At 43.1% G+C, this 12,678-nt stretch overlaps 2 protein-coding genes across 2 annotated transcripts in view; one reads left to right on the top strand and one right to left on the bottom strand.

Annotated features, from left to right (window-relative positions):
• The window catches only part of LOC109974467 (protein Z-dependent protease inhibitor-like), a 5,691-nt gene extending 3,742 nt beyond the window's left edge, over window positions 1–1,949 (top strand). The window contains exons 8-9 of the mRNA XM_020624670.1: window positions 5–94; window positions 491–1,949. Of these exons, the coding sequence (XP_020480326.1) occupies window positions 5–94; window positions 491–676 (276 nt within the window). The 3' untranslated portion in view covers window positions 677–1,949. The remainder of the gene's footprint in view (window positions 1–4; window positions 95–490) is intronic.
• Window positions 1,950–2,051: 102 nt separating this feature from the next.
• Window positions 2,052–12,678, bottom strand: part of ppp4r4 (protein phosphatase 4, regulatory subunit 4) — a 24,815-nt gene continuing 14,188 nt past the window's right edge. The window contains exons 5-24 of the mRNA XM_020624669.1: window positions 12,168–12,274; window positions 11,936–12,043; window positions 11,745–11,866; window positions 11,517–11,639; window positions 9,817–9,959; window positions 9,603–9,722; window positions 9,137–9,214; window positions 8,733–8,816; window positions 8,484–8,657; window positions 8,290–8,395; window positions 7,139–7,286; window positions 6,919–7,063; window positions 6,711–6,749; window positions 6,558–6,623; window positions 6,420–6,483; window positions 6,229–6,306; window positions 5,997–6,087; window positions 4,225–4,283; window positions 3,770–4,118; window positions 2,052–2,339 (exon numbers count right to left, since the gene is read on the bottom strand). Of these exons, the coding sequence (XP_020480325.1) occupies window positions 2,294–2,339; window positions 3,770–4,118; window positions 4,225–4,283; window positions 5,997–6,087; window positions 6,229–6,306; window positions 6,420–6,483; window positions 6,558–6,623; window positions 6,711–6,749; window positions 6,919–7,063; window positions 7,139–7,286; window positions 8,290–8,395; window positions 8,484–8,657; window positions 8,733–8,816; window positions 9,137–9,214; window positions 9,603–9,722; window positions 9,817–9,959; window positions 11,517–11,639; window positions 11,745–11,866; window positions 11,936–12,043; window positions 12,168–12,274 (2,250 nt within the window). The 3' untranslated portion in view covers window positions 2,052–2,293. The remainder of the gene's footprint in view (window positions 2,340–3,769; window positions 4,119–4,224; window positions 4,284–5,996; window positions 6,088–6,228; window positions 6,307–6,419; window positions 6,484–6,557; window positions 6,624–6,710; window positions 6,750–6,918; window positions 7,064–7,138; window positions 7,287–8,289; window positions 8,396–8,483; window positions 8,658–8,732; window positions 8,817–9,136; window positions 9,215–9,602; window positions 9,723–9,816; window positions 9,960–11,516; window positions 11,640–11,744; window positions 11,867–11,935; window positions 12,044–12,167; window positions 12,275–12,678) is intronic.

Below are 12,678 nucleotides of genomic sequence, written 5' to 3'. Positions count from 1 at the left end.
TGACGTCCTGCAAACTCTTGACATCACTCAGGTGTTTCAGGACGATGCTGACATCAGTAACATGGGCGGGGCTAAAGGCCCCAAACTGACAGAGGTAAGTTAAGAAGCTCACACATCAAATTAAAGGTTCTCCTGATGGGGAAAAACCTTGATTTAACAAGAAAAACCTTTTATAGGAGTTTTTTTTTTTGAGTGAAGGGTTTTGTTTCATCTAGCACTCAACAGTGAAAAATATTGCTAACTTTTGTTATCCAGAGAAAAATACTGGAACAATATCTCTTAAGATTGTGAGAAATTTAAAATGTGTGGTCTAACTTGTGTTCATTTGTTTTTCTTTGAACTTTAAAATAAAATCTGATCATCTTTTTACTTTAAAAAAAGTTTTTGATTATTTCTGTATTTGTTTTTGGTATTGTGGAAAGCTCTGTCCTGCATAATGCAGAGACAAACTATTTATTTCCTTTTGAACTGTTTGTGTGTTTATCTTCAGGTGCTTCATAAATCCATCATATCTGTTGATGAGAGCAGCGACATCACCACAGGAGGTGGAGGCAGCGTGTTCTCTACTCTTCCTCCTCGACTGACCATCAACAGACCTTTCATCTTCATCATCTACTGGCAGCCCACCAGCAGCCTGCTGTTCATGGGTCGCGTCGTTGACCCCACCAAGAAATAAAACAACAAAGTTCACCTGAGAGGTTCCACCCACCCGACTAACACCTGTCAGATTTACATTCAAACAGTTAAAAAGATACACAGGCAGTTTTTTTTGTTGTTGTTCTAGTGTTATTCTATTGTCTCGAGTGTTTACTTCTAGAGAAAATCCACTCACTGTCCTCTAGTCCGGTGTCTCAGCCTGAGGGTAGGGACCCCCTAGGGCTTGGGAGATCAGTCTGAGACGTCTTGAGAAAATTTAAAAGGAAAACAAAATATATTTATGGTACCTTAAATTACATTTACTTTTTTCTGACGCTAGTTTCTAGCCTCTGACTCACCTTCCAATGAAACATCTCAGCAACCATTAGGTAATTGTGATGAAATATGGTTCATGTTCCCCTCAGGATGAACTATGATTTCATTGCTCCTGATTTTTTTCTAGCACCATCATAAGATTAACATTTTAAATATGTTCAGTACTTTAATTTGTGGTCAGATACCTGCAGAACTAATGATGTTCTATCAGCTTCACCTGTACACTTTTACTGCTAGTTAGCCAATGTTAGCATGCTAATAGGCTAAACTGACATGATAAACATAAGCATTATATCTGCTAAACATCAGCATGTTAGCAGAAAGTTCAAAGTAGCACAGTGACTAAGTTCCGCTTCAGAGAGATGCTACACCTGTGGGGTTGTGAGGTGACATTATAGCCACAGTGGTGCACAACTAAAGGTGCATCAAACAACTCACACGGTGTTCATAAAAGCTCAGCTTCTTTGTTATAATCTTTTCCCCGCTGAGGCTCGACAGCAAAATCTGCAAAAATCTGAGATTTTACAGCATCACGAGTGCTAGTAGTAGGTGGGAAAACCAGAACTACAAACTACTGCAATTTACAGAATTACTACTACTCATCATAATGTGGTAGTTTTAAGCATTGTCAGGTGTGGGATGTAAATATCTTCCTCGACACTGAAACATGAAGCTTAAGGTTCACCTTCTGATGGAGACGTTAATTCATTAGTTACAAGTGTAACCACATTTCTCTAAAGGTGACCTACCAGGTCTAAACAAGACTGAAACATGTTGAGACAGACTAACAATATCCCATCAGCCTTAGCTGGACTTTTAGGACAACTTAGCATGTTAGCATGACATATGTCATACTCTGTGTACTGTAGTATTCCTGCCTAAAAATACTTGTGACTTTTTTTGCTGCTGTATTTAAATATGTAGTACTCTTTAAAACCATCTGCATCCCAAACATTAAAATAATTTCTTCCCCCAAATGGTAAAAAGTTTTTTCTCTGCAGCTCACCAACACATGATGCCATCAAACCTCTGACATGCTTGCACTCAAGCCACACAAAGAAGATAGCCTCAGCATTTATCCAACCAATCATGTCAGCAGCTGAAACCACCAACCAGTAAGAACACAGCAACAGTTTGTATGTTTGAAGTTTACTGAACCGGTCAGGTGACAGGATGAATCATTAGAATACACAGTGCTCAGATACAGAAGTCTCTTTTCAGTACTGTAAGGCAGAGATGATGTCCTGTTGAATTGTGGGTAATGTCCTAAAACCGTTCCCTGATTGGATGATGGCCTGGTGGAGGTATGATGACATAACCTTCAGTCTCGTCCCGACTGGACGCTGAAAGAATTTGACTTCCTGTTTCTGTCAATTTAAAACAAAATAAAATGAATCATTAATAAAAACTGAAAACACAAAGTTTTATATTTAAGTGATCTTTTGCAAAACCTAGATAGTGGATTAATCCTGGATTTTCCAGTTATCCTGGATTAATTTAGCCATGACTCGGTTTCACAAAAGCAGTGGCACATAAATGACCATGTAGCTTTACTCTTTGCAGCCAGTCTGCTCCAGACCAGGCAAACAGCCAGGCTTGATTAATCCTGGTGCCTTATCTGTTCTGGCAGCAGTCACTCCAATTGGAAACCAATGCTTTTTTGTTTTTTGATTTCATAGTCAAGACATCAGTTACCCAAAATAGGCCTATGAGTTAAGCTCTACTTGCTGTGGATTTATCGACTTTAGAAGTTGCTAACAAGAAGGAACACGGCAAGAGGCATATAACATATAAAGGCATAAAGTAGGAAATTTAACTAATCATTAAACGATGATTATATGATGTTCTTAGTATGTTTTGCTTAATGAGTTGTAATGAAATGAAGGATAATGAAGCTAAACATAAAAGTAGTGTAACATGGATTTTGATTTAATGATGAATAAGGTAAAAGTGGCTTTGCAGTTAAAATGAAATGAGTGAGTAGACAAGTTGCTGGTACCACCTGGGTGTGGCCCAAGAGTGACCCAAGAGATAACGGTTCCAAAGCGTTAACCCTAATCCGACCAGCACAGTGCCAGTTGGGCACTACTTAACACCAGCATGGCCAAATGGAACACAGTTTCTGTGTCGGCATCAGTGAATCTGTGATTGACCTTGTGGTCTGTTGAAGAAAGCCGTGAATGCACACTCATCCGGATTTACTCAGACCTGGGTTCACCTAGCTGCACTTCAACCTGGCTTTGCCTTCATGAAACACATTAAGCCAGGATGCACCTAGTTGACTAGGTCAAGCCTCATTTTGTCTTGTTATCTTGGATTTCTTAATTCTGCTTTTGACATCCTCTGCTCAGCTGGGAGAGGAGCGCAGCCCCTCCCTCCTCTTAACACTGGGAAAATACAGTGGAAAAGCAAAGTAGGATGGTCCGTGTCAGCCTAGGAGGTTATGTAGGCAAAGTACTGGTTTTGCCACTTGTTAGGTGGAAATGCAGCTACAAAGACCAAAACATTGGGTCCATTTTGAATTATGAAAGGAATCCAGGTGCTTTTGTACAGGTTCCCTCTTTGAATGACAACAGTAATTCAAGGAGGGAACCTGTTGTGTCACCGGAGACCAGTTTGCCTCCGGTGACGCAAATGTTGATCCATGAAGGCTCCTATGATTTGATCAATTTGGGGGCCACTCCTGCACCTGGCCTGGGGGGTCTTTGGGTCATAATCTGTGAAACCTGTAAAAAAAACCATATGTGACCATTAACTCAAAGGGTTTTATCAGCAGAGCACTTTAGCAAAGACTCACATTGACAGCTTTCTGGACTGGTTATCCTTTACCCCACAACCCCGGTCCATCGTTTTACTGCGCTGTTCCAAGGTACTGGTTCTTTGGTCTCTCTGGTCGATGGCACTAGTTCTGTGATCTCGCTGGTCTAAGGTACTGGTTCTCTGGTCTGTTGTACTTGTTCTGTGGTCCACCATATTGTTCCTGTGGTCCATATTACTGGTTCTGTGATCTAGTGTACTGGTTCTCTGGTCTCTGTGGTCCAGTGGACTGGCTCTGTCCAAGAGGCTGGTTGTGTTGCTGCGGATCAGGACCGGCATGGAGGAGGTGGACTGAGTTGCCATGGTAAAGTGGGCAGTCCTCGAGTCCTCTATAAAACACAAGAAGAATAAAGACTATGACATGGAGTGTCCTGACTGTGACAGTAGTCCTGAAAACTGATACTTGATCTTTGATTGTTGTGGTGTAGGTGGTACCTTTGCTCTGTAACAAGGACTTCCCAGGTCCAGATGTACTGCTCAGCTCTTTAACTTTCCTGAAACACAAAACAAGAAACGTTAAGAATACCTTAACCTTTCATACGTTTGAACATGCAGCTTGATAAAATACCCAAAGATAAAGCTCAACACTGTTCTCAGTGAAATGTCTTTCAACGTATACAGCCATGAGTGACTTTGGTTTTATCCTACATCAGCAGAACTCTGCTACAAAATGTGTCCTGTGTCCTATGTCCTCTCAAACTTGGGCTGCAGGTGAGACGGGAGGGGCAGTGCAACTAGTTGTGTGCTTTTTAAAAGCATCCCCATGGGAACTGCAGCAAGAGAGAAATGGTTCCCCATGAAGGAAAATCAACGAACCAAAATATTGTGCAGTGAGGGGTGGCCAGACTGAGGGTAGCCCTGGGCCCCTGCTCCTCTTGGCTCCGCCTCTGCTTTGTCCTTGTCATTACTGTAACCCCGTAATCAGAAAACCAAGTGCACATTGTGTACTCTGCTGGTTCTGACTTCAGGTCACCATCCTGCCACCACAGGAACCACAGCAGATCCAAGTACTCTTCAGGCACTTGAGCTTGATAAAACATGGATTCAATATCTGCCATCATGCCTATTGCTTATTTCCTGAACCTTGCCAGCACTCCAGTGAGTTTGTTGGTAAGGTCGGGACCTTGAAGGGTAGAATATTCAGTGATACTTCTTGGTATGAAACAGTACAGTTGAAAACAACTCTTAATTTATGCTTTCTGGGATGGTATACCCCATGATGAGAATTAAACTGTACTCTGCCATCACAACGGTGATGGCAAGTTGATCTTCAGGTACCTTAGTAGCATATCCCTTCTCTAACAGCTGTTTCATAAATTCACTGTACTCCATGTGAAAGCCTGGGTTCTTGTGAAACTTCCTTTTGAGAACTGTAAGGCACTGTTACAGATCTGTTATCAGGCATTTCTGTCTTTGTTTTTCAGAGGCAGTCTGATACAGTAGTGACCATCTGTGTGGGTTCTTTCACTAGCTTAAGGAACTGACATTCTTCCTGTGTCATCTCAGCATTAGCAGACTCTCCACGCTGGAAACTGAAATGAAACTGACCGAGTGATTCATCATTTCTTGGCTAGGTGCAGTACCTGTCAGTGACCCATCCGAGAAATGTCTTCACTGCATATGGTCTGTGGCCCTTGCTGTGTATGATTTGATGAGGTTCCAGTTCAGTTAAATTCAGTTTTATTTGTATAGTGCCAAATGGCAATAAAAGTCATCTCAGGACACTTTACAAAGTCAGGTCTAGACCTTACTATTATTATTATAGGTTTTAAAAAAAAAACAACAAATCCCCCTGAGCAGCACTTGGCAACAGTGGGGAAGAAAAACTCCCTTTAACGGAGGAAACCTCCGACAGACCCCAGCTCTTGGTGGGTGGCCTTCTGCCTTGACCAGTTGGGGTGAGTGGATAGAGGAGAGACAAAAGAAGAAAAGCAACAAGACACAACAAACAATCAAACACTGATGCTCTGCGGAGGAAACTCGTCTCAGCTACTTGGATTGACCATTTCATTCCTTCAGTTATTACCTAGGGACCCTGAGCACATGTTTGCCTTCTGGATTATCTCCCTTTGAATCACAGTAGTGTAGTACAACATCTGTAGTATCAATGGGCCAATGTACTGTATCTCATCCAGTTCACCCCACACACACGACCCTGAGATACAAGCAACTGTAACTGGTATTAACTGGAAGTTTAAAAGTCTTACAGAGGTCTGTCTGAGTTGGCGGGTTTGGACGTTGTCGGCTGACTGCTGAGGGATCGACTCCGCGAGAGTTTAGCCTTCCTCATCTCCTTACCTTAAGGAGGTAGACACAGAACAGATGATCAGTCACTCTTCTGTTCTAAACACTTTGCCTACTTGAGGTTCAATTTTGACTCTGAAATTTAAACCTGAAAATATCCACTATAGTCAGGTAGGTTGATTTCATACATCTTACCAGAGGAAGACCAGGCAGCTCCAGACGAGGACACAGACATGGATTTGGTTGCAGATAGACTGGTTTTACTGTCCCTCCCTGACAGAGAAAGATGGAACACAGTAATCCAAGTTACCAAAACACAAATCCTCATAAACCAGACCCCCCGTGAGACCTTTGATGCAAAAATAAAACAGGATGGTTTAGCTCACGTTTTCTTTCTGTATGTTTCTCAGAGTTTAGTTTGCCTTCATTCTGTTGCCGCTCCAGCAGTTCCTGATAACAGAGGAGATGCCATTAAAGCAAAACAGGAAGTGATTCGGATTGAAGATGAGCAGGTTCATACTAACCATCTCCAGCAGCAGAGTCTCCTCCTTCTCCTTCTTCTGGTCCAATAAATCCCTCTCCTGCCTCTTCTGAGAGTAACAACAGATACCAAGTTACAGAACAGAAACAAAATGAGTTATTCTTCAGTTCATGTTTTTATTAAATGCATTGGTTACCAGCTCTGTGGGGTCCAGTTTATCCAATTCCAACACTATCTGAAAACAATAATGAACACAATTAATCCATCATTAATCATTTTCATCCATCAAGGCCAATATAAACAAGTTCTTTTTAAACTATAAACTCTATAAACTAGGTTCATCTCAGACCCACAGAGTCCTCTTACAGTGGGTCTGAACTGGTTTCTGGTAGTAAAAATGTTACCTTGCGGATTGTTGCCACTACGTCCTTGTCTTTCTCTCTGCAGAGAAGTTTCTGGATGCAAAAGTCAAGTTGCTGCAGCAGCTGTTTATCAGCCGGCAGGCGGAGTGACATATGTAACCTGGGCAACAACTGGCACAGCTTGTACCTGACAGGTAGACAGGTGTGTTAGATCTGGTGTTGAGAAGATGGATATTACTTGCCTGAGAGTGGACAGAGCTACCTGACATTGGCAACGGGGTCGTGGACCAGCTCCAGCGCCGGAATCAGGAAGTGCTTGTTGAAATATTTTCTGGAGAAAATCTCAATGGCCGTTTCACAAACGTCAAGGAACCTCAGACGGTTCCAGTAGCTCCGACCCTGAGCCAGATCTAAGGGTCAGTCAGAAACACCCTGAGATGAACCATCAACAATCAGTTTGACATCCTATGAAAAGTCTTCTCATGTTTGTTCAGTATTTGACAGACACAGAACAGATACCGAGTTACATCTGACTGCAGCTGTCCCTTTACTTTCTGGTAGTGCTGTGTGTCGCGCTTAGACGCTTTTACGGAATCAATTGAATTACTTCAAAAAGTGCTTTTTGACATTTTTATTTAAGGATGTTAATGTTAACAGAACTTAGGGCTGTGGTAAATGGGTTTACTTTTTGTTATGAAACTGCTTTGAGTGCACAAAATGCCAAGGAAGTGCAAAATATAAATAGAAAGAAAGTCACTTTCGGCTTTTCCCGTTTAGGGGTCGCCACAGCGAATCGTCACACTGACGACTCGCATGTTGATATTTGGCCCGTGTTTTACACCGGATACCCTTCCTGACACAACCCTGATTCGAACCCAGGGCGCAGCACTCTCGCTGCTGCGCCTTAACCACTAGCCTACCAGGGACGACGAATTGCAAAATATAAATGATTTGTACAAAAATGTAGGTCTGCAGAGCAGACTACCATGAAGCTGAGAACTCTGTTCTCAGCTTCATGGTAGTCTGTTACTGAGTGAATATCTCCACCAGAAAACCTCAAGCAGTGCTTGGAGCTTTAACATGTTTCAATTATGCCACCTTAGTTGGAGAGGTTAAGCTTTATTCCTATGTCCAGGGGTTAGGACATCGTGGCCTTCAACACTGTACGTATATTTTTTTTTTTATTGATTGTACCAAAATTGGTATCAAAAATGTTGTTTAGGAACTGGGTATCGGTACCTACGTATATCAAATATTTTGGAATGATACCCAGCCCTGCCCAGCCCTACTTTTGGGAGTTTGTGATGGATTTGAAAAAGCTTTCAAAAAACATCACACTGAGGTACGTGAGGTCACCTGTTTATATGTGGCCTACTCAGAGCACCTGGGATTGAAGAACCAGTGGGTTCTGACCTTGGATCAGTCGCTCCATCATATCCTGACGCTGCTCCTGTTTGCGATTGTAGCGGAGAAACATGCAGAAGGTTCGAGCTGCCTCCTTCTGAACTGGTAAAACTTTCTGCAACCAACAACCATAAGAGAGGTTACTTGGTCACCTGGTTTAACTGTTTTTTGTGTTATCTATTGTTGTGTTTTATTGTGCTGACATTGGTGGTGAGGATGACGAAGATGCGAGGGGTAAAGCTTTGGTGCAACACTTCTCCAGGCAGCAGTCTGGCCAGGCAGCTGTAACGCTGCAGCAGCTTTTCATGCAGCCGCCAACGCAGAGTACATCCGACCTTCTGCTCTGCCAACAACAAAGCCGACAGCAGCTCCGGGAACTGATGAGGAGGAAACGGAGATCAGGAGAGCATGAAGAAGCCACTAATTTTAGTGTTGAAGGTTTGTTTTCTCACCTTGTTGTCCAGTGTCAGGTTTTCTTCTCTGGACAGAACCACCTCCAGAGTTTCCTCCAGGTGATTCATTAAAGCATCCAACACCTCAACAACAACAAGAGCTTCAGTGCATGTAAAACTAACAGCTGAAATACAAAAGCACCTGACTCGAGCAACAAAACCTTCCAAAGCTAACAGCATAAAATAATCAATAAAGGATAGACTCACAGGCTTGTTAGCTACAGATTATTAAAAGTAATAATTACAAAATGTAACAAATACATGGCTGAAACAAAAGCTCACTACTTATTATTTTGCCACTCGTAGTTTGCTATTTGGGTTTTCAAACCATGTCCTCAAGGGAAGTTTTTAAAAATGTTTCCTTGCCTCCTGGTTGGTAGAGTAGTGTTGGTGTGGACTCTCACCTCCAGAGCGTCATCATGCAGCAGAGCTAGAAGCTCTTTGTGGACCACATGGACATTTGAACCGAGCAGTTTCACCACCTGATGGGCGGGGAAGGGTCAATCGAAAGATGAGGAGCCATCATGTGACATCAGAAAAAACAAATTTTCTTACAAACCATAGATTGATGTACAGAACAGTGTTTTTAATATCCACACATCTGCAAGTCAGCAGCCAGGGAAATCAAACATTCAAATAATTGGAAGCTTTCTTTCATCTCCTGTCTGTTGAATTTTGTGGCTGTATTTCATCAAGGAGAAGCAGAACCTAAGAATGGTTTGCCTGTGTGTTTCGTGGGATGAATCTTCAGATTTTAAAGACTATCTTTCCTTTAGCACCACCATCAGGACAAACTTTACGTGTTCAGCTGCGCAACTGTACAGAACAGATACATCAGGATGTTATAGATGCAATACAACATTGCCTGACCTGGTGGAAACTGGCTGCAGCACTTTGTCGAACGCTGACCTCTGGGTCACAACAGAGGCTGGAGAAGGATGAGTAGAGCTCTGACAGGAAGTGGGCTGAGTCAGCAAACACCACCATGTCCTGAAGAGAGAGAAAGAAGAGTGATATGAACTTTCTGAAAGACTGAAGATTGAACTGAACTCTGATGCTCTGCTGAGTGTGCGAGCGGCTATACCGGTAAGTTGTAGCAGCAGTTGCAGCGGGTCAGCGTTGATTCATTGTTGCCATCAGTCTGGTTTCCTTCAGTCTGCAGACCAGTGACACACAGTGCCTTAAACCTGTGTAGCAACCGACCCTTCTGCTCATCTGACAGAGAGCCTGAAGCACAACGACAAACACCATGATGTCACCACTCCAACTCACCACACTGCAACTAGACCTTCAGATCCTGTTCATGAAAACCACAAACTAAATTGGTGAGAGGAATAAACCTGGTGTAGTCCAGCGCTCTCTGAGGCTCAGCTCTAATTCTGGTTACACAAAGACTTGTAGTTTGTCAGTATCCCAGGCTCCCACAGTATCATCTTCATGATCCCTGGGGGACATGCTCCATAAACCTACTCCAAGTCCACAAAATACTTGTAGATATGGACAAAGTCCTATGACCCCTCCAGGATCCCTGCAGGAGTAAACAGCCTGTCCACTGATACGGGACCCGGAGAGAATCCACATCGGTCCTCCTGAATCTGACTTTTTCCTGTATCACTGCTTGAAGAAAGTATCTTCTAGAAACTGGCAGTAGGTTTGGGAGTTGATTTTAAGTCCATCTTCAACCCAAAAAGGTCCACCTGGTGGACTATAATAATAGCAGCTCATACCATTACCCCTCCTCCACTTTGCTGTTGTCTGAGTCAAAGTGGTGCCATGTGTCCATTAGTGATCCAGCCACGGGACCATCCATCTGGTCCACTGACAGTCAATCTCATTTCATCTGTCTATAAAACCTAGGGTTAAAACCTTCTAATATTTTTTGGCCCAGTCTTCACATTTCAGCTTGTGAGTCTTGTTCAGTGGTGGTCCCGTTTCAGCCTTTCTTAACTTGGTCATGTCTCTGAGCACTGAATACCTAGTACTTGTGGACACCCCAGGTAAGTTGGAGTTCTGGAATATAATGGCACTGGGGGATAATGGGTTCCTGGTCACTTCACATTTAATTATTCTCAAGTCTTTAGCAGTTAATTTGTGTCTTTTCCATGTTTTCTGTGACACTGTTGACTATTTGCAACAAAACATTTGGTAGTCTGGTGACGCCTCAGTTGTTTAGCTATTTCAAAAGAGTTGCATCCCTCTGAAAGGCATTTTTACAATTTTTGACTTTTCAGTGTCAGTTAAATCTCTTTGGCCCACTTTGCCTGAGGTAAAGAAGCTGCCTAATAATTCTTCACACCTTCAGGTAGGGTGTTAATCTCTTTAGGCCATACTCTCCCTCATTACACAAATACATGTACTCTGAGAATTCACCTTAAATCCAGAAAGCATTCAAGTTTATATAACTTGGGGTTGCAAACCATGTATAGAAATAACAAAATGGTCAAAATACACACTTGCCTGATAATTGTACATGCAGTGTATATTCAAACACAGGGGTTCTTATGTACAGTCCTGGACCAGCAAAGTAGTTAAATGACAAAGCATGAATTTGTAAGAGCAGAACCAAATTTGAGACTGATGGAGGAGAGAATTTTGAGTGTAACAGATGATTTGAGTGAGCAGCAAGCACAGCCTCTGAAATCTGATTCTGTGTGTACAAATCTGTGCATGTACACTCTCAAATCCTGAATTGCAAGCTGAGCAGCTCTCTATGTGGTTTTTGCACTTTCAAACATATTGGCAGGGATTCACTTCCATAGTTTCTACTGTGTGATTGAGGCTCACCTGTCAGTCCAGTGCAGAGTTTTCCAAACTGGAATGATAAAGATGCCTGAATGGCTTCATCCCCTTGCAATGATGCTTCGCACACCGACATCACCAGAGGAACCACCACATGGAGTCTATCATCTGAGAGAGGAGGGGATTTTAAACATGGCTTTTACATAGAGGAGGGGGCTTTAAACTGAGCGCTTTCAGAGGGGTCTCTGAACAAAGCTCCACCTGCTGACTCACCATTGTCCATCATATCCATAAGGTTGATGATGGTATCAAAGGCTGCAAGACGGACACTGCTATCCTCATCTTCAGCGAGCTCCACCAGCTCAGGAAGGAGCTCTGTCCTGGTGTCGTCCACCCTGAAGGAGACAAGTGATTATTTGGTTTGCATTTGGTTTGTGTTTGGTTGGCATTTGCTTGGTGATTACCCGGTCGCCCTGGCGATGCTCTCCAGCTGACGGCACATACAGCCTCGGACCTCATACTCCACATCCTGACATAAGGACCGAACCAATGGCAGCAGCTCTTTCTTCACTCTAATACACAGGAAACACACCTGTCAGTGTCAGACCAGGTATGACAACACACCAGGCTCAAAAATATATACCATTAGCTGTATACGATCAATACTTTTTTGAAAACTATTTTGCAATAGCTCACATGTGAGAATCAAACTTGCAGGTGACTTTTCCTAGAATTCGACAACTGGCCAAGCGAACTTGAAGAGAATGAGATGGCTGAGACTGAAACAGAAGAGGGTTCAGCACCTACAGAGACCAAGAGGTAGACAGGTATAGACAGAGAGGTAAAAAGTTAGAGCAACAGGTATGGAGGTGAATCAGAACAGAATAAAGACACCTCTTGAATTCATGTCCTATCCTTGAGCTCACATCCCAATAGTCCATCCATCCATCCATTTTCCTCCGCTTATCCGAGACCGGGTCGCGGGGGCAGCAGTCTAAGCAAAGATGCCCAGACTTCCCTCTCTTGAGACACTTCCTTCAGCTCCTCCGCTTTTACTGACCAGTAAATCGAGAGCTTCGCCTTACAGCTCAGCTCCTTCTTCACCACGACGAACCAACCTGAAGGGAACAAGCCACCCTTTTCCGACTGAGAACCATGGCCTTGGATTTGGAGGTGCTGATTCTCATCCCAGCCGCTTCACACTCGG

The sequence above is a fragment of the Monopterus albus genome, unplaced genomic scaffold, assembly GCF_001952655.1.
Source record: "Monopterus albus unplaced genomic scaffold, M_albus_1.0 scaffold334.1, whole genome shotgun sequence".
Lineage (NCBI taxonomy): Eukaryota > Metazoa > Chordata > Actinopteri > Synbranchiformes > Synbranchidae > Monopterus > Monopterus albus.
Note: the sequence above shows the minus strand (reverse complement) of the source record. Positions and strands in the feature narration are given on the sequence as shown.